The following is a 26,014-nucleotide window of genomic DNA, read 5'->3' as shown; positions in this document are numbered from 1 at the left end:
GATACAAGCCTGGACCTAATTCACAAACTTCTCAGAGAACCCAAATTTCCTCATAATCAGTAAGAGAGAACTCCATTCAATAGTGTCATAGGCCTTCTGTAAATCTATCTTAACATCACACTTAGCTGGCCCTTGAGACCTATGGTAATTCCTAGTAAGTTCATGAGCCAAAAGGATGTTGTCTTGAATGGCGCTGCCTGAAATGAAGGCAGACTGGTAAGGGCTAATAAGCTGATCAATAATACTCTTCATTCTTAATGTGAGAATCTTAGTAATGCACTTATAAATGACATTACAGCAAGAAATAGGGCTAAACTCAGTAACCTTAGAAGCATTGGAAGACTTAGGAACAAGAGTAATCAAAGTAGAGTTAACCTCTCGGTTAGTTGCCATGGTCTTATTAAAACTCACATGATTCACTCCTGATGTCTCATGTGTGTTGGGTTTCTTGGGACACATTTCATCAATATGTCCGAATACCAAACACATAGCACATCGGTCAGGCATCCATGAATACTCTACCTCCACTGTAACCAATTCAAGTTGTTGCCCTTCTTTAACTCGCAGAGTTATCTCCTTTGGCAACTCACAATTGGCATTAACTTCCACACACACACGAGCGTAAGACATTCGTTCTCGTGTTTGCTAAGTCAATGAATTTCTCACCATTTAGTTCTGTTGGAGGAGTGTAGACCAGATGTTTACTCGTCGGAGATGATTGTTTCTTTAACAATTGACCCCAGTTCGTTGATGATCCCTTATGTGAATCATCCTGGACCACAGGGACCGAAAAATAGTGCTGGCCTGAACCCTAGGGTTTGCCTGAGCCCTACAGTCAAGAAAAGAGCTTCCTACAATCGGTGGTATTTGCTGATCTTCTCCTTTTTTATTTGATTGTTGCAGATTAGCAATTGGTTGACATAAAACATTCACTAACAGATTGTTTCTAATCGCATCTGCGAAAGGGTTGTTGAGCATTATTTGACCTGTTTATCCCTTCTCTCCCTGGTTTCTTATTGCCTGAACGTTGTTCCTTTATTATTTCTGTGTGGTTTGATTCTTTTCTTGATCTAAACGTAAGTACCTCACCATTCAAACGATTCACAACCTCACTGTTCAGCCCCTTCTCCTTCGAATTTGGGACTGTTTTGTCTGCCTCCGTTGGTGGAGACTCATCATCCATTTCATCTTCACTAACATGAAGGTTTCCCGCAGCCAGAAACCTACCCTCACCCACTGTACCGTCATCTCTCATCCTAGGAATCACACCAGCCTAGCCGGAAACCCAGCCGGTGGTGAAGGCTCTCTTTGTTTGCCGGAAAAAACCAAAAACCTAAAAAAATCACAGACATCAAGTTTCTCTAAGCGTAATGAGTTAATATTACATACACACATAATACATAGTTTATACTCACTAATACTTAGTCTAAAACTCTAAATTGTGGTTAAAACACATTATGAGGTGTTTTTTCTTAGAAACCCCACGCGAGGAAGAAGACCATGTTTTCGCATGTCAACAAGAGGGCTCAAGAGTACTCGTTGACGTGGGACTCCTTGACCCAAGTATTCATGTTTTATAATCATAAATAGTTGTTTTGTGATGCCTAAACATTTCATCCTTTAGGGAAAAAAACTCGAATGGACAACCTAATTCATCGATAGGACTTTGGAGATTAATAGGTTAAAAATCTTTATCTCTTATTCCAGCGATAAGAGAATCTGTTGAGTAAAAACTCTGAGCCGCAAAGTTTTCATGATAATGAGTACAAGTTGATGACTACAATGAGAGCCTGGGAAAGGTGGTTCGTCGTCATCCTTATAATTCCTTAAATAAAAACACCTAAACCTTTCAAGCTAATGACAAGTGAAGCTATTTTAATATATTCATTCCCTACCAATCCAATACAGTAATAAGCATACAAATATAAGAATGTTAGTACACTAAATGCAAAATACTAACTATATAAATCAAATTAAACCAATATACTAAGAAGCATACAAGTACAAAAATAACAGCACACTAAGATACACAATATTCAACACATGAACACACCCATATGCTAATTTTGTAATTTCAACAAAAAAAAATACTGGTAATTTTGTATTAACTACTCAATCAATAACAATACAAAAATACGGTAGACACATTAAATAACACGCTAATTGTACCGTTACAACACATACTACTCACAATAATACTAATTTAATGCGTAAGTCACACACGCAAACAATATTTTTATACAGTTAACAGTGGTACCATTACAAACAATAAAAATATACACCCAAATAAACAAATACAGAGTATAATCTACACACAAAAGACTGATAATTATATGTCAATTTGCACGCAATTGCTAGTTTAATGCATAACTTTGAAGTGTAAAATTGCATAAAACTCGTGATTTATAGAAAGCAGTCCAAAATACTATTTACGTAGTATGCTATTTACGTAGTTACTAGACATGCAAATGCTAATTTAATGCATAACTCTGAAGTGTAAAATTGCATATAACTCATGATATATAGAAAGCAGTCCAAAATACTATTTACATATAGTTACTACTAGTAATTGATGTCTAACTCAAATGATGTCCAATTGGAATGAGCCAACACTTGGTCCAGAGTCGTCCATTCAGACGAGTCAGACATCCAAGTTCGACAAAAACAAACAACATAAAATCTGACTAGAGTCCATTCAGATATAGGGTCAGGTTTCAAATCCTACTCAGAGTAAAAAACAAACATGGGACACTAGTTCAACACAATATTCAGACATATATGCATAAGATTAGTTCTCTATATACTAAAATCTTCATTAAGAAAAACCAATCACAGAATACTAATACTAATTCTAAAAGAAGACTAATACTATTAAAAAAAAAAACAGACTAATAGCAACTATGTTTCAATCGTTTACACTCCAAATCAGATTACTATTGTTAGTTTGTTTCTGTTATTATCTCCTAAAAGAATCGTCGTTATTTTGTCCAATTCTTCCTGCCAACAGGGATTTTTCCCGCTGCAGAAGCTACCGTTTCTAGAATGCAAGCAAAGTAGCTTGCTTACTCCCCGAGTAGCGTGCGAGCAGGACAATCAACAGGAAAGTTACCGTTTGAAGTTGTGTATGGCAGGAGGCCGAAGGGTGCTTCTGAGTTTTTTGGGAGGTACACAGAATTTCACTTCATTGGATTTTAGACTCTCCAGTGGTGCTGGCTGATGAAATACACCCTCGGAATGCCGTTCATGCCTAACAGTTAGTTCAAGTGCGGAAATATCACTAGGGAAGGAAAGAGTTATAGTAATATATTACGCGGTCGCCACAACTAGCACGGGAAAAGGCTTTCGTTGACCTATCACATCTTGAAGCTCAGCTCTAGAGATTTGTTTGGATAATGATGAATAAACAGGAAGGATTATTACCGTTGAACAAAAGAGGAGAGAGAAAGTGTCGGGTGGAGGGCGATTTCTTGGTATTCTGTGCCGGCGTTGGTTTTTACCTTCTTCTCTGATCTTCTTGGAGGTTTAGTGTCTGATTGCTTCCCTTTTTGTTGACAAATCCTTCTTTGAAGGAAATGTTGGCTGAGAGGGAGGCTCGACTCATCCTCCCTCCTCCTGGTGGTGGAGATTCAGATGCTTTTGGATCTGAATTACCACCAAAACAGGGTGGTTTGGGTGAGGAGAGATCAGATCCATCAGTGGCTGGAGGTAGTGCTACTCCATGAACTGACTGGGCTTCCCTTTTTCTTCGTAAGAAGGCTACTGTTCGAACTCCATTGGAGTATTCAGCTCCTGTTGTTCTTGATGGAAAATCGATGGTGTCTTTTGCTGTGGCTGATTTTGAGGATGAGAGGAAAGAGTATGAATCTTGGCTTGTTGGTTCCTTTGTGGGACGTGTCTCTCCTACCCAGCAGTCTATAATGCTCTTGTTAAAGCATGGAAACCTAAAGGTGAGCTCCGAATTACTCTTCATGGTGATTCTTTGTTCTTTATTATGCTTTCTCTTGATGAAGATAGGAATAGAGCTCTGGATCATGAGCCTCTGTTTATTATGAGCCATTTGTTTGTTGTTCGACCTTGGACTCCTTTCATTGAGTCTGATTTTCAAAAGTTGGACTCGATTCCTCTTTGGGTGTGTTTCAGAGAGATTCCTTCTTTGTTTTGGAACCCCAAAGGTATTGCTCGACTTGCAAGTGCTCTAGGGATACCTATTATGTTAGACCAGCCTACTGAGACTAAGGAAAGAATGGCCTATGCTAGGGTTTGTGTTGAAGTGGGTAAGGACTGTAAGTATCCTACTGAAATCCCACTTATTATAGATGGAGAGATAAAGACCTCAGTTAAGGTGGAGTATCCATGGAGGCCACCACTTTGTACTGGTTGTGCTGAGTTTGGTCATCTTTTGGGCAAGTGTCCTAAAATCCCAAAGGAAAAGGAACCTCAGCCAGTTCCTATGAGGAGGAATGATAATGGTAGAGGGAATGGGGCTCCACCTGCTCGACAGAATGCTCATATGAAGGGTAAGTTTAGAGGTGCAACCCAGGGTAGGGGGCAGGGGGCGGATTCCACCCTATGTGAATTTGCAGAGGGAACAAGAAGTACTATTGGGTAATGGTAAGAGTGTTGATGGTCCCTTGACTGATCCTAGTGGTGTGGCTGTGTCTCAGAGGCAACAAGAGGGCCAATATGGTTCTAGATACTCAATTCTTGTTGATGGTGGGGAGACTAGCTCTTGCCATGAGGATGGAGGACAACCTTTCTCAAGTAAGGTTGGCTCTGTTGCTCTAGCTCCGGCTGAATCTCCACTTGACAAGATGGATGATGAGGGATGGACCCCTGTTATTAAAAGAAAGAACAAAAGTGGGGGGCAGAAGAGCACTGAGGTGGGGCACAAGAGGGTTTGCATAGCTGACACTGGCCAGAGTGGAGAGGGTCAGGAGACTTCCATGGAGGAGGATGGAGGTATAGGCTTGGCTCAGAAGACTTTAACCCTGTTGCTTCTGCTTATACTGATACTTTGGATCCTAGGGTGGAGCCAAGTGATTATGTTGCTGGAGTTGTAGCCCTTTTTGACCAAATAGAGAGGGGTAGTGCTGGTGGGTTGAAAAAGGGTGTGCCTAGAAAACCTTTAAGAATTATAAATGGTTAATCTAGGTTGTTGCAATGTGAGGGGCCTTAATGGCCTCCAAAGAATAAGAGAGATCAAGGATCTCATTAGAATCAATAAATTGAGTTTATGTGGTTTTGTTGAAACCAGAGTTGCTGCTGCTAATAAAATGGTTATTCAGAAGTCTGTTAATCCTTTCTGAACCTTCTTGGATAACTATAGTGCTTGTGGTGGGGGTAGAATTTGGTTGGCCTGGGATCCTAACTGTTGGAGCTTGAGTTTAGTGTTTACTTCTGAACAGGTTCGGGTTGTCAGGGTGGTTACTACCGACTCTAAAGTTTTTATGTTAGCCATTGTGTATGGGCATAATACTAGAGAGCAGAGGAGAGAGTTGTGGCAGAATATGGGTTCTCTTGTCAGAAGATTTGAAGGGGCTTGGGTTTTTATGGGTGACTTTAATTCCATCCTTGATCCTAGTGAAAAAATGGGTGGTGATCCTGTGAGATCTTCCCATTTTCAGGAGTTTTCTGACTGTGTTCAAGAAGCTGCTCTTATGGATTGCCCCTTTTCTGGGTGTTTCTTCACTTAGAATAATAAGCAAGAGGGTAGAGATAGTATATTCTCCAAGTTGGATAGAGTCTTGATTAATGCTGAATGGCTAGAGCTCTTTCTTTCTTCCAGGGTTCAGTTCCTTAACCCTGGTGCCCTTGATCATTCTCCTGCTATTCTCCAGGTTTTTTGGACTTGGTGGAAGAGGAATGGAGTGGTAAAGTAAAAGGCACTCCTATGTTTAAATTGATTACTAAATTGAAAAGAGTCAAGTCCAGGTTGGTCCAATGGAAGGTGGCCAGATTTTCTCATATGGCTGATCAGGTGGCTGCTGCTAAGTTGGTTGTGGAGGATCTTCGAGACCAACTACACAGTCAACCTCAAAGCATTGATTTGAGAAGGCTTGAGAGACAATCTGTTGATTCTTATACTCATTTGGCAGGGGTTGAGGCTTCTATGTTAAGGCAGAAAGCTAGAATTCAGTGGCTGACTGAGGATGATTCTAATACTAAATTTTTTCACAGCACTATCAGAGCCAGGAAGGCCAGGAATAGCATTTTCAAACTGACTAATAGTGAAGGAATGATTCTTGAAGATCAACATGATATTGTGGATGAGTGTGTGGGGTTTTACCAATCTTTCTTTGGTAACTCTGATGCGGGGGGAGAGGGAAGATGAAGTTTTGGATTCCATTGAGTTTGCTACTACTTTTTCCCATGATAGTGAGCAGGACTTGGTGGGATCAGTCACTAGAGATGAAATTGTCTTTGCCCTTTCTACCATTGGATCAGGCAAGGCTCCTGACCCTGATGGTTTTTCCTCCTATTTTTTCAAGAGATGTTGGGCTATTGTTGGGGATGACTTCACAAAAGCTATTAGTAGCTTCTTTAAGTCTGGCAAGCTCTTAGGTGAAGTGAATGCTACTTTGCTGACTTTGGTGCCTAAAGTGCCAAATGTTAACTCTATGTGGGATTTCAGGCCAATTGCTTGTTGCAATGTGATATACAAGACCATCACTAAGATTCTTACAGTGAGATTGAAGAAGGTGGTTAAGGATCTAGTGAGTGAGAATCAATCTGCTTTTATATCTGGGAGATCCATCCAAGACAATATCATGCTAGCCCATGAGCTTGTGAGAGCTTATGGTAGGAAGGATGGCCCTCCTAGGTGTACAGTCAAAATAGACCTCCAAAAAGCTTATGATACTGTTAGATGGTCTGCTTTATTGAAGATTCTTAGGAAGTTCAGACTTCCTGAGTTATTCATTCAGTGGGTGGAGGCTTGTGTCACTTCTCATTAGTTTTCTGTCATTGTGAATGGGGCTGCTAATGATTATTTTGAAGGGCATACAGGATTAAGACAGGGCTGTCCTTTATCTCCTTACCTGTTTGTAATGGTTATGGAAGTGTTTGCTGCTCTTATCCACAAAGAAAGGATTGGTGGGGATTTTCATTTGCATACTAAGTGTAAAGATCCTATTGTCACTCATCTTTGTTTTGCAGATGATTTAATGGTTTTTATGAAGGGAGATGTTGTTTCTGCTGCTGCTCTCAAGAGAGTGTTAGATAGTATGTTGCTGGGTACTGGTTTGGCTGCCACCTGCAATAAGAGTGTTGCTTTCCTGGCTATAAACTGATGAGCAGCTAAAGGCTGAGGTGCTTGGGATCTTGGGTTTTCAGGAAGGGGTTCTGCCCATCAGGTACCTTGGACTTCTCCTTCTGTCTATTAGGCTTTCCTATGCTAATTGCTTACCTCTTATCCAAAGGATTCTTAATAAGGTGCAATCCTGGAAGGCCAGGTTTCTTACTTTTGTTGGTAGTCTCCTCCTTGTAAATGTGGTCTTAAATAGCATGATTGTTTATTGGATCTCTGTCTTTGTCCTTCCAAAGAGAGTTTACAAAGAAGTTAACAAAATTTTCAGTAAGTCTCTTTGGAGTGGGATAGAGTTGAGCTCTAAAAGAGCAAATGTGAAATGGGAGTTGGTGTGCTTACCTAAGACTGAAGGTGGGCTGGGGGTCAGGAATATTGAAGTTCTTAACTTGGCCATGAATATGAGACATATTTGGGAGGTAGCTACTGGCAAGAACACTCTTTGGGTTCAGTGGGTTCAGAAGCATCTTATTAGGGGGCATGTGTTTTGGACTATGAAGACCCCACAGGACTGCTCTTGGTGTTGGAGGAAAATTCTTGATGGTAGGACCAAGGCTCATGAGCTTATGATTCATATAATAGGAATGAAGCAGATACCTTGTTCTGGATTGATCGTTGGCATCCCCTTGGGGTGTTATATGAGTATTTTGAGGAGCATTTCAGATATAGCTCTTACCTTCACCTTAATACTAAAGTTATTGATTTTCTTAGGGAGGGTGAGTGGTATGTTCTTGAATTCCTTTCTTATGAGCTTGGTGAAGTGTTCTCTAGGCTTCCTGAGGTTGCTGTGAATGGTGGAATTGAGGACGGGACAGTCTGGAGGGCCGGCATGTCCTGGCTGAGGCCTACCAAGGCCTAGTCTCGTCCTGGCCAGAGCCAGGACGCTAGTCCATGCACCGAATGCGTCCTAGACGCGTCTGGTGCTGGACCGGACCAGCACTAGGTGTCTCCGAACGTCGAGTGCTCAGGACGCGTCTCAGACGCGTGCAGGAAGCTCCCTTGCAGCTGCTGGTCACGTCTCCAAGACGCGTCCAGAAGCTTCTGTTGCGGCTCAACCAAATGGGTCAATAGGCGAAACTTTTTTTTGATTGGCTCGCTTGTTATGGCATTTGGTGACACAAGGAACAAATCAAATGCTCTTGTACAAATTGTGTAATCCCAATGGTTGTTCAGTAACGTATCTCTTAATCTTCTTATCCTGTCGTAAACTATCGTTCATGTTCGTACGCATCAGCAAACCAAAAAAGCATAAATCAACAACAAAAACTGAAAACTATTATATTATAACTATATTATAATATAGTTGAATTCAACAGGCAAAATCGTGCACGACGTAAATCACCACTATATTTGTTAGCGTATCAATGATCAAACTCAACAAGTTCTATTTCTTAAGGATCACTACCCAAAGATGTACTATCCTTACCTCAGTTATTAAAATTCCATTTCGTAAGCATCACAATCGACAAATTTCCAATCCTTCCCTCAGTTATTTTAGGAACAATATTGCATACCACATCGAAGTTTCATTCTTAAGCATAGGACCCACAGATGTATAATCTTTCCCTCGGTTATTAATACATTATTTCTTAAGCATCACTACCCACAAATTTATAATACTTCTCAAGCTTATTAAAGTTTTGTTTCTTAAGCGTCCCTACCCACAGATGAATAATTTTCCCCTTAATTATTGATTGAAAAATATGGAATCTACATTAAAGTTAAACTTTTTAAGCATCACTATAGGCAGATTTATAATCATTCCCCCGATTATTGAAGAAATAATATGGCATACCACATTAAAACCATTGCTTAAGCATCAATGCCGGCAAATGTAGAATACTTCCCTCGATTATTGATGCAACAATATGGTTGCCACATTCAAGTCCATCTCTCAACCAACACTATGCACATTTGTATAATCCTCTCATCGATTATTGATGAAAGTATATGGCATACCACATTAAAATTTCATATCTTAAGCATCACAACTGACAATGATATAATCCTTCTCTCGATTTTTGATGGAATAATATGGTATACCATGTTAAAGTTTTGTTTCTTCAGCATCACTACACATATATGTATAATCCGTCCCTCGATTACCGATGGGAATATATTGTATTGCTATACCACATTAAAGTTCCATTTCTTAAGCATCAAAACCGACAAATGTATGATTGTTCCTTCGAATGTTGATGGAACAATATGGTATAACACGTTAAAGTTTCAATTCCTAAGCATCACAACAGAATTACGTATAATTCCTCCCTCAAATATTGATGGAACAATAAGGTATATACCACATAAAATTTTCATTTCTTAAGCATCACTATCAACAAAGGTATAATCCTTCCTCTATTATCGATGGTTAAATATGGTATACCATATTATAGTTCCATTTCTTAAGCATCGCTACCGGCAAATGTATAATACTTCCCTCGATTATTGATGGAACAATAAAATATATCACATTAAATTTACATATATTAAGCATCGCTACAGAAATACGTATAATCTTTCCCTCGATTATTCATGGAACACTATGGTATATACCACACTCCCATATCTTAAGCATCACTACTCTCAAGTGTGTAATCCTTCTCACGATTATTGATTTGAAATATATGGTGTAACACATTAAAGTTCCATTTATTAAGCATTATAGCCAACAAATGTATAATCCTTCCCGTAAACATTAATTGGACAATGTGGTATACCACATTAAAGTTTCATTTCTTAGGCATCACGACTGACAAACGGATAATTCTTTCCTCCATTGTTGATAGAAATACATGGTAAGGTATACTACATTAAAATTCCAATTCTCGAGCATCACAACCGACAAATGTTTAATCCTTCCCTCGAATATTGATGGAAATCAACCACATTGATGTTCCATTTTTCAAACATCACAAGCGACAAATGCAAAATCCTTCCCTCGAATATTGATGGAACAATGTGTTATACCACATTGAAGTTCCATTCCTTAGGCATCACAACCGACAAATGTAAAATCTTTCTTGAAAATTTTTGATGCAACAATGTGATATACCACATTAAAGTTCCATTTCTTAGGCAAATGTATAATCCTTCACAAAAATATTGATGGAACGATGTGGTATACCAAATTAAAGTTCCATTTCTTACGCATCACAACCGACAAATGTATAATCCTTCTCGAAAATATTTTGGAACAATGTGGTATACCACATTAAAGTTTTATTTCTTAAGCATTACAACCGACAAATGTAAAATCCTTCCCAAAAATATTGTGGAACAATGTGGTACACCACATTCAAGTTCCATTTCTTAGGCATCACAATCGACAAATGTATAATCCTTCCCGAAAATATTGATTGGAACAATGTGGTATGCACATTAAAGTCCCATTTCTTAGGCATCACAACCAACAAATGTATAATCCTTCCCGAAAATATTGATGCAACACTGTGGTATACCACCTTAAAGTTCCATTTTTTAGGCATCACAACCAACAAAAGTTTAATCCTTCCCGAAAACATTGATGGAACAAATTGGTATACCACATTGAAGTTCCATTTCTTAGGCATCACAACCAACAAATATGTAGTCCTTCCCTCAAATTATTGCGATTATATCTAATGTTTATGTTGTTTGTATTCTAGAAAAAAATGAGTTTAAATAGATCTTACAAAATTATTTAAGTAAGCAGTCTTGTGCATATATATATATATATATATATATATATATATATATATATATATATATACCTCCTCGGAATCCCGTCGCTGCCTCCACTACCAGGCCTCCACCACTTCCTCCATCGCCAAACCACCACACACACGCCCACCATTTTCACCAAACACACAGTCACACACCACCAAGCAGGGACATAAGTAGGATTTTAGTTTGATGGAGGCCGATAGACTAAGTCATACAAATAAATTTTACTACCGAAAAATATGAAAATAATTTCACCCACGCGCTACTTCTATAATTTATTCATTAATAATGACAGCTTAAAAATACTTCCACGGTTACTAAATCCTGTTGAGACAGTTCAATTTTGTGCATAGGAAAAATGATTGTGTGCCTTACTGTCAGTTCAATTTTGTGCCGACAGTCTGCCAGAATATCATGTACGGTTCCTAAATTTTCCTAAAAGGTGTTTTAGCTTTGGCAGGTCGTTTGCATCTTTCATACTAATGTCTTGGCACATTAATATGTTTATGACGGTCTCAGACAATCCCATGAAATAGAAAGAGAATTACCTGCATATTTTTAAACGAAGCTCGCCGTTTTAACCATCCAATTTATTCCCTCCTTCACCTCAATAATCACGTTATCCTGCAATTCAATATCAGAAAAGCATCATATTTTGTCAAATGTTATATGAACTCTTCACTTTTTCTTTAGAAATAACTAATCTATTACGTCATAAGAAATCCAACTATAAAATTGAAAAATTAACAAATAAGAGTAGAGTTAATAAACTGGATGCTCTGTCAATTCTACGAAGATTCTCTGTCAATTACACTCAATCTATCAAAAGCAAACTGAGATTGGACATTCTTGTTCAAGCGGTAAATTGATGAATAACTGCAAGTAGGCATTAGATGTCTGGTCAACATTTCAAGTTATTAGTGTTGACTACAACTTGGGTGAATTTTTACACCCAAGTCTCACTGATTTTATTTGCCGATCTATGTAGATACAGTCTAGATAAGGCTTCCCGGTGACCCCGACTGCAAAGGATTCAGACAAACAACCTTAAGGCTGAAACCCTGCCCTCTCACTAGAAGTCTAGTTGAAACAATAAAGTAGAGTTAATAAATACTGAGAAACACAAAACAGCAAATAATCAAAATGGATTTTGCGATAATTATCACTAAAAGTAGAATTTAAAAAGAAGAAGCCAACTTCATCAACTAATGTGATTGCATACACCTAGATAAGCTTTGCGACCTGTAATCAAAGAGACCATAGGCAATAAGCTTGTGCTTGTTTGGAAGGATTACCACAAGTGATTGAAGCATGTCGTTTATAGAAAAAATATTTAGTTAGGGTAGTCTCAGTATAAGGGCCAGTTATCGCAATGTAACATATTATTGTAAGGAGCTAGAGGCTTAGAGCTAGTATAATTCTTATATTCACGATGTAAATAGATCATTACCCGTCTTGAGCAATTAGTTATTCTATTTAGAAACCAGAATGGCTTGGTGACGAAATAAATTTCAATTCAAGCTTCCAAACTTATGAGCAAACCTCGTAATGGAGTTTCCTGAGGAGAAACTTATAGGCCAGACCATTTATTTTATGAGTGATGAATTACCAATATCCCCAGGCATGTATTAACCTCAAGCAATTGAAAAAAAACTGGAACACATGATTTCTTCGATACAACATGCACTATCGATATTATTTAACTAGTAGTGACGTGAGAAACAAGCTGCAGATACTGTACCATTAATATGAACTTATTTAGGTAATGTGATTCAACTAGAAAGAGAACTCACCTTTCTAGCCTTCTTCTCTCCCTCTTTCACCTCAATAATCATCTTCAACATCTTGGCAATCAAATAAGAAAATTAATCTTCGTAGTTCTCGTTGACAGATGCAAGTTGAACTCACTGATTTTCTTGAAAATTCAAGCTATGAAAACTGAAAAACAAACTGATTCCAGTATTTGCATCTCTGCAGCGTGGACAATTCTCTACATATTTTCAAGTGCAAATGCAAACTATAACTGCCAAATAGACTATTGAGAAAAAGTCAATCAAAAACTAAAAGTACTTCTAAATTGTAATGTAAATCAAGCAATCTGGAGGAAATTGACTATCCTTCTTTCTCCTTCACTGTTTTTTTGTTCGAAAATGAAAAAGAAAGTAAACACTAGGCCGGCATGATTTCCTCTCGCCATTGGGAAAAACAGATTTTTGCTTGATTACCTTAAGAGAAATCAATTTACATCTCAAGGTCAAAATCTAATTTCGATGTCAAATCTCAATGTTGAAACATGAGACAACAATAAAATTGAAATCAATAAATATGGAGTTTATTCACGAAGCCTTTTATACTACAGTCTAATTTATTCTCTGATCTAAGAGAGATTAATTGCTCCGTGAATACCAAAATCTAATTTCCCAGGCCTGATAGAACTTAATTCAGTGAATCCTTCTTGAAGACTAACACAAAAAAAAACATGTATAAGCTCACTGACTCTCCATTATAGAAGAGATATTAGACGCTAAGCTTGTTCTTGTCTGGAATGATCATTGTAAATGATCGAAGCAATTATTGTGTTTACGAATCAGATTGGCTTAGCAACGAACTAATCTCCAGTTCTAATTCCGAACTCAAGATGCAAACCCCTCACAGATGCTCTTGTAAAACTATTGTACAAACTGATTCTCTTCAGATTTCAAAAATGTTTTTAAACTGAAGAAGACAAATGTGTGATCTTTACGGCTATTCAGTGATATATCTCTTACTTATCCGAAACAAACTTGATAGGCATTCCACAATTACTGATGGTAGGGTATTGTCCAAGATCATAATAGTAAGCATCATTCGAACCACCACAGCATTGTTAGTACCCACGAAAATAATTGTAGATGATCATATAGTAAGCATAATACCCACTGGTAGAACTATTTGAATTACAGGTTAAAATATAGTATTACTCTAGTGTTCTCAGCTGCAAATCTAATTGAGCTATGCAGATATCAGAAAAGCATTTGGGTTCTCATAAAAAGTAACTAATCAATCACGATACAAAACATTCCAACTATGAAACTTGAAAACACAGATTCGAATTTGAAACTTTACAGCAAAGTCCAGAAGAAAATCTATAAAGATGTCATGAAATTTCTCCTAAATCTTTCAAGTGCAAACTAAATTGCCAATTCCGATTGAAGCAGTTAACCAATAAATAACTGCGACAGAGACTACAACTTAGGTGAACTTTTACACCTGCGTCCTCATAAAGCTTTCGGTGTCCGAGACCCACAAATGTACCGGGACAAACGGATCGTGACCCCTTAAATTCAACTCCTAATAGAAGGAATCTAGTTTATATCCGTATAAAGAGGTGCAGGGTTATACGAAGTAAGATTGTTACAAAAACCAAGCAATTCAGACAAAACTAGCGGACCTTATTTCTTTATCACTGCTTTTTTCTTCCACGTCAACAAACAAGACAATTACAAGGCCAAAATGCAAGGTTATTTACGGCAGACCCATTTACATACGAGAGTTCAAAATTTGATTTTATGTGAAACTATAAAATGAATCGTAAACTGGTCGCCTATGGAACGTTTTGTAGTCCATTACTCCATTACATTCTCTACTATAGGAGATAATTGCTCTTAATTAAAAAAACCAATAAGTGACCTCCCAGCTTTGAGCTAGCATATTTAGCAGCTCCTGAATATGAATGCATATACCTGATAAGCTTGTGACTTAGGGGTCTCTGTAATAAAATCGACATCGTGCGAGAAGCTTCTGCTTGTTTTAGGGGATCATCCAAAATGATTTAAGTTGTCATCCACACTAACAATATGTTAGTTAGAATCATCCTTGTATAAGGATCTAGGTATTATAATGCAACATAGTGGACATTGTTTAACAGTTAAGAGCTACAAAATTGAACATTTCACGATTTTAGTAGATTATTACCCATCTCGACCAGTTTGTTCTTCTCTTACGAAACAGGGTGGCAAAATGATTTCCGATTCTAACTTTCAACTTTTAATGCAAACCTCCTGATAGAGAGTCTAGAGTAGATATCTGAAGATATAACATGCCCTTTATTTTTAACTAGGACAGGCACTCAAGATATGACAAACATACCCAAAATTACCTGCACAAGAAGCTCACCTTTTTTGCCATGCAAAAGCAGATGAACTCTTCGATTTTATTAAAATTTCCATCTACAAAAGCTGAAAACAACTGATTCTAGTACTGACATCTTTGCAGCCTTGTCAATGCTTTTGAACTTTTCAAGTGCAAACTAAATTGCTTACTCCTGTTTAAGCCATCAACCGATCAATAACTAAAAATACATGTCAGTTTTACAGTCCATATTATTAGTATTAAGGACAAATATTTATTTCTTAGGCAACGCAACTGAGAAATGTATAATTCTTCCAGAAAATATTATAGAACAATAAAGTATACCACATTAAAGTTCCATTTCTTAGGTATCAAAACCAACAAATGTATAATCCATCCCAAGAATATTGAAGGAAAAATATGGTAAACCACATTATACTACCATTTCATAGGCATCACAACCGACAAATATTTATTTCTTCCCAAAAATACACATGGAACAATGTGGTATACCACATTAAAGTTCCATTTCTTAGGCATCACAACCGACAAATGTATAATCCTTCTCGAAATTATTCATGGAACAATGTGGTATACCACATTAAAGTTCCATTATTTAGGCATCACAACCGACAAATCTGTAATCCTTCTCGAAAATATTGATAGAACAATGTGATATACCACATTTAAGATCCATTTCTTAGGCATCACAACCGACAAATGTATAATCCTTCTCGAAAATATTGATTGACCAATGTGGTATACCACATTAAAGTTCCATTTTCTTAGGCATCACAGCGGACAAATGTATATTCCCTCCTGAAAATATTGATGGAACAATGTGGCGTACCACATTAAAGTTTCATTTCTTAAGCATCACAACCAACAAATGTAAAATCCATCCCGAAAATATCGATGGAACAATGTGGTATACCACATTAAAGTTCCATTTCTTAGGCATCACAACCGACAAATATATAATCCTTCCCGAAAATATCGATGGAACAATGTGGTATACGACATTAAGGTTCCATTTCTCAAGCATCACAACCAACAAATGTAAAATCTTTCTCGACGAAACAATGTGGTATACCACATTGAGGTTCCATTTCTCAAGCATTATAAACCGACAAATGTATAATCTTTCTCTCGAATGTAGACGGAACAATGTGGTATACCACATTAAAGTTTTAATTCTTAATCATCACAACGAACAAATGTATAATCCTCCCTCGAATATTGATGGAACAAATATACTAAATAGCACATTGAAGTTTCTTACGCATCACTATTATGAAGCAGGTGCAGTAGTGTAAATAAGAAAAAAAAATCAATTATTGGGTAAAACAAGACATATACACCATGTCTTAAGCATCAATCCCAAGGATTGTGGAACCCTTCCCTTAATTATTGGTGGACAAATAGAATATATGTACTTGCATAAGGGAATATCGAAACTTCTTTAATAAAATGATATAACAAGTATGTGATAGGACAAGAAAGCAACATGTCTTCTAGTAATGATAGCTACGCTTAATGAGTTGCAAGAAAGGAAGACAACAACAACTTTATATAGAAAAAGTGATAGTCAAGAACCAAGAGTGAAGACTTTGAATTCATCAGTACCATCAAGAAAATCCATTAGAAGATCTTGTTCTTCCAAGTAAAAAAAATGTGATGGTCAATGCTTAGGTTTTTATGCAATTCCGTAAAACAAATCAAAGGAAAAACCTGAGATTTAGGAATTGAACATGTTATTCTAGAATTACCACTGATAGTAAATAAACAACCCATAAACTCATTTAAGTAGGCTATCCCAGCTCCTTCATTATAATGGAAGTTCCAATAGAATTACCATTGATAGTAAATAAACAACCCATAAACTCATTTAAGTAGGCTATCCATGAAATATGAAACCACTATGTACGTTATGCACCTTTTTGATAATTATCTAGGGCGAAATTCTTTTATTTTAGCTCAGGATTTTCACGACCATCAACTAAGAGGCTACAGACTAAAGCTGAAAAATTTTCTGATTCTAAGTAATAGGAATCCCCGAACTACCATTTTCTCTCACTGTGCTACTTATCCTTTCACAGAAACCAAGTAAATCCATTAATATACTTTTTTACAATCTCTCATCAATTAACGCGATAGAGTTCTCTTAAACCTTTAATGCCACTAATACTGTTAATAGACACTAATAGTCTAATAAAACATCAGTGTTAACATAGTTGTAACCAACTTACATATCTCTGTTACTATTCCCTTATCTATTTCATATATAAAGAATATAATATTATACTTGACAAATGAGCCCTGACACACTCAGCATCGGGTGAAGGTAGATTCATTTTTTTGTATCAAACAAGTACATCCACATAAAACATTTCATGGTAGATATGGTAACTGCCACTGGAAGGAAAAGATAACTAAAAGAAAGGAACACAAATTAAACTGACAGAGATTTCTAACCTTGATATTTGCACAAAGGTCTTCCATTTAGTTATCTGGTATCTGCACACAAAATCCATCTCAATTAAGGCAACACTATGATCCAAAACATCAAATTCATCGTATTTCCTGCTCTGTTTATATTTTGGTGGTAACCAGGGGTTCTCTAAGGTTGTTTACTTGTTTCAAAGATGTTTTGCTCAATCAAATGTCTCAATTTGTTTGAAATTAGGTATGAGTTCCTACCCAAGACACCTCAGAATGATATTTGAACCTTGTCATAAATTCCTTCCACCGCCACTTGTGCATCCATTTCTCATAATGTATGCAAGGAATGAAACTTCGGTTTCGGTGGAATTTCGGTCGACCCAAAAGTGGAAATGTTTCGTGGAAACGTTTCTGTTAGTGTGGAAGTTTTACAAAACCACAAAAATAATAGAAATATATTAGAATTGTATATACTAATATATTTTATCCATCATGAAGCCTAAAGAGAACATTGTTATAATTATAGTACTATTATACAAATCAGAAGGTTTGAGGTGTAAATTGCAATCACATAGTTAGGTCAGGGTCAAATGGCAAATCCATAACATTAAAAGACTTGAAGGCAAAATAACTACAAAGGAAGGTAAAGGCGCCCTCCGTAAATGTCAAAGGCGTCTGCCTTGAGAGAGGTGTCTTTTACAATTACGGGGGCGCCCTTAAAAGTTCCCTAATAGATTAGGGTTTGAAGAACAGTTTCTTTTTTCATCGTCTTCTTCCTCTGGCCGCCCACTTTCTCTCTCTAGGGTTTCATATGAAATCTTCGAACCTAGCTGTAATTTCATAAATTACATGTTATTTATTGTTAAAGTTTCATACTTTATTTCATTTTTTTTAATGCATTGTATCAACAATGTTCTTCCAAAAAGACATAATGCAATAAGTTTGTTCATCGTAACTAAAATACCAGCCACCGATGCTCCTGTATGAAGAATCAGGTACCACAATGCAGCATACTTTCTTCACAAAGATGGGCTGCTATTATTGAACAATTACAAATTCATCTTATTCTTTTTTGAATCAAACTGACTAAGCGACAAAAAAAGAAAATCCATTAGGATGACGAATGACCAACATCCACGGGTTATATATTTCTAAAATGTCTGATGGGCTAAGAACCAACGACCAACCTCCATGGCATGGTCTCCTTGATACAGCATACATAATATGAGCCTTAATGATCTCTTTTGTTCTTACTGAAGTTTTCTATCAATTGTTACCATCCTATGATAACTTCTTTTTCTAATGACTATGTCCATATAGTCTGTATATGATCTGTCCTAATCCTCTCAGGCGTTACTATTGAGTAATTCGTAAGATGACATATTGCAAATGAATATGCAACTGATAACAAACATTACAAGAACCAAGTTATACATGAAAGACTACCTTGCAACCCCTGACTAGCTTCCACCAAGCACAATTAAGGCATTATAATGGAAGATGCAGCATCTCAACCAAATGGGTCAATAGGCGAAATTTTTTTTGATTGGCTCGCTTGTTATGGCATTTGGTAACACAAGGAACAAATCAGATGCTATTGTACAAATTGTGTAATCCCAATGGTTGTTCAGTAACAAATCAGATGCTATTGTACAAATTTTTTGACTGTCTGTCCGAGACGTGCTGGTCCGGCCCGGACGCGTCCTGGACGCGTCCTGGCCGGTCCGGCCAGTAGGGTTTCCAAATTTTTTGGAAATTCCTGCCGTTCCAACTTCTTTTTCTTTTCTTTCTTTCTGTTCCAGCTGCTGTTAGGTACTGTTTTTGATCAATTCATCAACCAATCTTCATGGTTTTGATGATTTCTATCAAAATTCTAAAACCCTAACACTTGTTTATGAAAACTCTTTTCATAAAACTTTGTTTCTAGTGTTTCTAGGCCATGAATCTCATTCAAAACCCTAATTTGATCTCATCAAACTTATGTTTAAATCTCTATTCAAACATTAAAACACTAATATCTAGTTGTTCAAGTATGAATCTAATTCATCTAGTCAAAGATAGTTCATGCAAACGGCTCGTGATGCCACTGTAGGGGAATAACCTAGTGTATCTCATACACCTAATTGTCTATTAGTGTTGGTAGCGGAATCTCAAACATCATATGTTTAACACTAATTCCAGGATCTATACATGAACATACCAATGAACTAGATTGGAAAGAAGATTACCTCTTAATCGCTTTCCCACGAACTAAATTCCGATCAGTATTCGGAAGATAAGAGCTCCAAGTGTAGCTCCTCTACTTGAGACACCGAATAATGACTTGAACTCCCTCCTTTCAGTCAGCTAGGACCTTCTTGAAGGTTGAGATGAAGAACTCCTTCTTCTTGACTAGATATATGAGAAAACTCCTTTTCTCTCTCTCTCTGAGATGTATATTCTGAAACTCTTTCAGACTTGGGAATTTCTCTTCTGAAATTTCCTCTCTCTTTAGGTTGTATAATTAGGTATATATAGAATTCCCTAGAAGAGGTATTAGACTCAAACTAGGATTCCATAAACCTAATTATTAGGCAACACCCAAAATACCCTCCATTGGGTCACTTAAGTGTGGCCGGCCAACATAGCCCTTTATGGGCTTCCTTGGCCGGCCCACTTAGGGCCTAGCCGGCCATCACATGGCCGGCCCTATTGCCTTGGCCGGCCATCACATGGCCGGCTTCCCTAAAGCCATTCCGGGCCTCCCTTTTGGGCCCGGACATGTTTATCTCTTTCGGACTTCTCCGAATCTTTCTGGACTTACCAATAACGGATCCAATCCACTTATTTGCCATTATCCATCTAGTCAATTCTCTCCGTTCAAATCATTATTCTGTTGTGTAACCCTTGTAGGATCCGGTCTATGTTAGCCGCGAATCAACTCTTGATTCGACGATCGTAGTTGGCTTCTAGCTAAGCATTACGACCCCTAATTGGACCGGACTAATGATCTTCCGAATAAGGTCATTAAGATCCTAATAGCCAAATTGCACGCATTGCATCCTTGGTCGAAGGACACTCCTTCGGAAGGATACCATTCCTTCAGACTTCAGGCACCATATCCTTCACCCTACCCAAAGCAAGGAATGAAAAGTCGACATATTTTGGTCGAAGTTGCCGAAATATGTCGGTTTTCCTAATTAGGTAGACAGAAACACGCTTACCGAAATTTTTGGTAAGATTTCGGTCGAAACATGAAGAAATGTCGACATTTCTTATCTAAGAAGGAAATCGAACAGAAAAGGTAAGAACCCCTGAAGAGTAAGAACCCCTAAAGAGTAAGAAACCCTAAAATTAAAGGAAATTGAACCATAACTACTTACCAAGTAAAAGAAATCCAGCAGTAAAGGAAATCGAAAATTGGAAGGAAATTTTAAGAGATTTTCTTCGATTTTGAATTCTATAGAGAGAAAGTAAAAACCCCTAAAAACTATCGAGGAAGACGAGGAAAGAGTATAGAGTTTCAAATAAAAACCCTTTGGGAAGATGTATAGGCGCCTCCCGTAAGTGTTGAAAGCGCCTCCTTCCCTAATTGTTCTGGGATCTGGAGTGCCTTCCACCCTATTAAGGGGCACCTATAAAACTTCCCTATTTGTTTTTTTTTGTGCTACTATCAACAATTAATTCATTGTATCTCCTTGTCTAACTGTGCGATTACATATTAACCCCCAAACTAACCGTTTTGTTATAAATCTGTTTAACTTTTCTCACTTAAGCCCCTAATATCAACTATTTGTAACTAGTCATTGTAACAATGTAATTTTTAGGCTTTATTATCGACAATAATTCAACTTACCCCATTAAACTGATTGTGTGATTGGGTATTATATACATTCCTAACATATTTCTATCATTTACGTAGTTTTGTCAAACTTCCACACAGACCGAAACGTTTCCACGAAACGTTTCCACTTTTGGACCGACCGAAATTTCCACCGAAACCGACATTTTATTCCTTGACCCAAAGATGAATAATTTTCCCCTTAATTATTGATTGAAAAATATGGAATCTACATTGAAGTTAAATTTTTTAAGCATCACTGGCAGATGGGAATATATTGTATTGCTATACCACGTTAAAGTTCCATTTCTTAAGCATCAAAACCGACAAATGTAGAATCCTTCCTTCGAATATTGATGGAACAATGTGGTATAACACGTTAAAGTTTCAATTCTTAAGCATCACAACAGAATTACGTATAATTCCTCCCTCGGATATTGATGTAACAATAGGGTATATACCACATAAAATTTTCATTTCTCAAGTATCACTATCGACAAAGGTATAATCCTTCCTCTATTATTGATGGTTAAATATAGTATACTATATTATAGTTCCATTTCTTAAGCATCGCTACCGGCAAATGTATAATACTTCCCTCGATTATTGATGGAACAATAAGATATATCACATTAAATTTACATATATTCAGCATCGCTACAGACATACGTATGATCTTTCCCTTGATTATTCATGGAACACTATGGTATATACCACACTCCCATATCTTAAGCATCACTACCCTCAAGTGTGTAATCCTTCTCACGATTATTGATTTGAAATATATGGTATAACACATTAAAGTTCCATTTATTAAGCATTATAGCCAACAAATGTATAATCCTTCCCGTAAACATTAATTGGACAATGTGGTATACCACATTAAAGTTTCATTTCTTAGGCATCACAACCGACAAACGGATAATTCTTTCCTCCATTGTTGATAGAAATATATGGTATGCTACATTAAAATTCCATTTCTCAAGCATCACAACCGACAAATGTTTAATCCTTCCCTCGAATATTGATGTAAATCAACAACATTGAAGTTCCATTCCTTAGGCATCACAACCGACAAATGTAAAATCTTTCTTGAAAATTTTTGATTAAAACAATGTGGTATACCACATTAAAGTTCCATTTCTTAGGCAAATGTATAATCCTTCACAAAAATATCGATGGAACAATGTGGTATACAAAATTAAAGTTCTATTTCTTAGGCATCACAACCGACAAATGTAAAATCTTTCCCAAAAATATTGTGGAACAATATGGTATTCCACATTGAAGTTCCATTTCTTAGGCATCACAAACGGCAAATGTATAATCCTTCCCGAAAATATTGATTGGAACAATGTGGTATGCACATTAAAGTTCCATTTCTTAGGCATCACAACCAACAAATGTATAATCCGTCCCGAAAATATTGATGCAACACTGTGGTATACCACCTTAAAGTTCCATTTTTTAGGCATTACAACCAACAAAAGTTTAATCCTTCCCGAAAACATTGATGGAACAAATTGGTATACCACATTGAAGTTCCATTTCTTAGGCATCACAACCAACAAATATGTAGTTCTACCCTCAAATTATTGCGATTATATCTAATGTTTATGTTGTTGTTTGAATCCCGTCGCTGCCTCCACTACCAGGCCTCCACCACTTCCTCCATCGCCAAACCACCACACACACGCCCACCATTTTCATCAAACACACAGTCACACACCACCAAGCATGGACATAAGTAGGATTTTTGTTTGATGGAGGCCGATAGACTAAGTCATACAAATAAATTTTACTACCTAAAAATATGAAAATAATTTCACCCACGTGGTACTTCTATAATTATTCATTAATAATGACAGTTTAAAAATACTTCCACGGTTACTAAATCCTATTGAGACAGCAAGTCTGAATTGCGTCCATTGTGCATAGGAAAAATGATTGTGTGCCTTAGTGTCAGTTCAATTTTGTGCCGACAGTCTGCCAGATTATCATGTACGGTTCCTAATTTTTCCTAAAAGGTGTTTTAGCTTTGACAGGTCGTTTGCATCTTTCATACTAATGTCTTGGCATATTAATATGTTTATGACGGTCTCAGACAATCCCATGAAATAGAAAACAAAATAACCGCCAAGGTTACAATATACTCGGCCAGAGTTTTTTATGCGTGATTGACGACTATAGACATTATGTAACTAATAGTGATAAGTGATGAGAGAGCAACTGCAGTTACTATACGACTGATATGTTTAACTAGAAAAGAATTACCTGCATATTTTTAAACGAAGTTCGCCTTTTTAACCATCCAATTTATTCCCTCCTTCACCTCAATAATCATGTTATCCTGCAATTCAATATCAGAAAAGCATCATATTTTGTCAAATGTTATATGAACTCTTCACTTTTTCATTAGAAATAACTAATCTATTATTGTAGAATTATATTTCTTAGGCATCACAACCGACAAATGTATAATCCTTCCTGAAAATATTGATTGGAACAATGTGGTATGCACATCAAAGTCCCATTTCTTAGGCATCACAACCAACAAATGTATAATCCTTCCCGAAAATATTGATGCAACACTGTGGTATACCACCTTAAAGTTCCATTTTTTAGGCATTACAACCAACAAAAGTTTAATCCTTCCCGAAAACATGGATGGAACAAATTGGTATACCACATTGAAGTTCCATTTCTTAGGCATCACAACCAACAAATATGTAGTTCTACCCTCAAATTATTGCGATTATATCTAATGTTTATGTTGTTGTTTGTATTCTAGAAAAAAATTATTGCAGCCTTGTCAATGCTTTTGAACTTTTCAAGTGCAAACTAAATTGCTTACTCCTGTTTAACCCATCAAGCGATTAATAACTAAAAATACATGTCAGGTTTACGGTCTATATTATCAGTATAAAGGACAAGTCAATCAAAAACCATAAAATTATGCTCAAGTTGTAACCTAAATCAAACAAATTTTTCTCCTAAGCAGTTTTTCGTCAACATCAAGAGAGGAGATCTATAACTATTTTCGAAGCGATGCTTCTCGAGTCACCAAAACAAATATTTATTTCTTTACCTATTAGAGGAATCAATTTACATTCCTATATACCGAAGGAGAAAACTGTCTGGGGTTTACACCAATAAGCTGAATTTCCAGCCTTTAAGAATGTTGATTCAGCGCCTCCCAGAAGACATAATCAGTTTTTTCATCGTAAATAAAATATCAGCTAGCGACTCATGTATAAAGAATCAAGTACTACAATGCAGTATACTTTGTTCAAAAGGAAGAGCTGTGAACAATTTGTACAAATTCAGTTTATACTTTTTCTGAATCATATTGACTTAGTGACAAAAAAGAAAGTCCATTAGGATGATGAATGACCAACATCCCCAAGATTATACATTTCTATAATACCTGATGGGCTAAGAACCATTGACCAACCTCCATGACATGGTCGCCTTCAATCGGTTATTGATGAAAATATATGGTATACCACATTAAAATTTCATTTCTTAAGCATCACAACCACAATTATATAATCCTTCCCCCAACTCTAATGGAATAATATGGTATACCATGTTAGAGTTCTGTTTCTTCGGCATCACTACACAGGTATGTAAAATCTTTCCCTCGATTATTGATGGAAATATATGGTAAACCACATTAAAGTTCAATTTCTTAAGCATCAAAACCGACAAATGTATAATTTTCCCCTCGATTATTGACGGAAATTTATTGTATTGGTATACCACATTAAAGTTCAATTTCTTAAGCATCACAACCGACAAATGTATAATCTTTCCCTCGATTATTGAAGAAAATATATTCTAATGGTATACCACATTGAAGTTCCATTTCTTAAGCACTGAAACCGACAAATGTATAATCCTTCCCTCGAATATTGATGGAACAATGTGGTATACCATGTAAAAGATTCAATTCTTAAGCATCACAACCGAAAAATGTATAATTCTTCCCTTGAAAATTGATGGAACGATATGGTATGTAGCACATCAAAAATTCATTTATAAGGCATCGCTATCGACTAATCACAAATGTATATTCCTTTTTCGATTATTGATAAATAAATGTATAATCCTTCTCGAAAATATTCATTTCTAAGGCATCACAACCGACAAATGTATAATCCTTCTCGAAAATGTATAATTCTTAAGCATCACAACAGAATTACGTATAATTCCTCCCTCGAATATTGATGGAACAATAGGGTATATACCACATAAAATTTTCATTTCTTAAGCATCACTATCGACAAAGGTATAATCCTTCCTCTATTATTGATGGTTAAATATGGTATACCATATTATAGTTTCATTTCTTAAGCATCGCTACCGACAAATGTATAATACTTCCCTGGATTATTGACGGAACAATAAGATATATCACATTAAATTTACATATATTAAGCATCGCTACATACATACATATAATTTTTCCCTCGATTATTCATGGAACACTATGGTATATACCACACTCTCATATCTCAAGCATCACTACCCTCAAGTGTGTAATCCTTCTCACGATTATTGATTTGAAATATATGGTACAACACATTAAAGTTCCATTTATTAAACATTATAGCCAACAAATGTATAATCCT

At 36.7% G+C, this 26,014-nt stretch overlaps 1 protein-coding gene and 1 long non-coding RNA gene across 4 annotated transcripts; one reads left to right on the top strand and one right to left on the bottom strand.

Annotated features, from left to right (window-relative positions):
- The first annotated feature begins 3,572 nt into the window (after positions 1-3,572).
- Positions 3,573-6,953, top strand: LOC147538010 (uncharacterized). The gene is made up of 9 exons (XM_086642920.1): positions 3,573-3,705; positions 3,787-3,876; positions 4,011-4,517; positions 4,597-4,959; positions 5,152-5,276; positions 5,406-5,677; positions 5,786-5,870; positions 5,978-6,270; positions 6,377-6,953. Exons 1-9 carry the CDS (start codon positions 3,573-3,575, stop codon positions 6,951-6,953), a joined length of 2,445 nt encoding a protein of 814 aa, XP_086499046.1.
- Positions 6,954-10,839: 3,886 nt separating this feature from the next.
- Positions 10,840-24,495, bottom strand: LOC147538009 (uncharacterized). 3 transcript variants are annotated; one of them, XR_015225502.1, is made up of 5 exons: positions 17,819-18,582; positions 17,594-17,635; positions 15,164-15,311; positions 12,802-12,998; positions 10,840-11,632 (listed from the first exon to the last, which is right to left on the bottom strand). It is a non-coding gene; the product is annotated as an uncharacterized LOC147538009 (long non-coding RNA). The 3 variants fall into 3 exon arrangements; XR_015225504.1 differs by lacking the exon at positions 17,819-18,582 and adding an exon at positions 23,655-24,495 and having other exon boundaries at positions 12,802-15,311; XR_015225503.1 differs by lacking the exon at positions 15,164-15,311.
- Positions 24,496-26,014: the final 1,519 nt, after the last annotated feature.

This window comes from Eschscholzia californica, unplaced genomic scaffold (assembly GCF_041429995.1).
Source record: "Eschscholzia californica isolate CP2 unplaced genomic scaffold, dmEscCali1.0.p SCAF_5, whole genome shotgun sequence".
In the NCBI taxonomy this organism is placed as follows: domain Eukaryota; kingdom Viridiplantae; phylum Streptophyta; class Magnoliopsida; order Ranunculales; family Papaveraceae; genus Eschscholzia; species Eschscholzia californica.
This window is presented reverse-complemented; position numbering and strand designations above follow the sequence as displayed.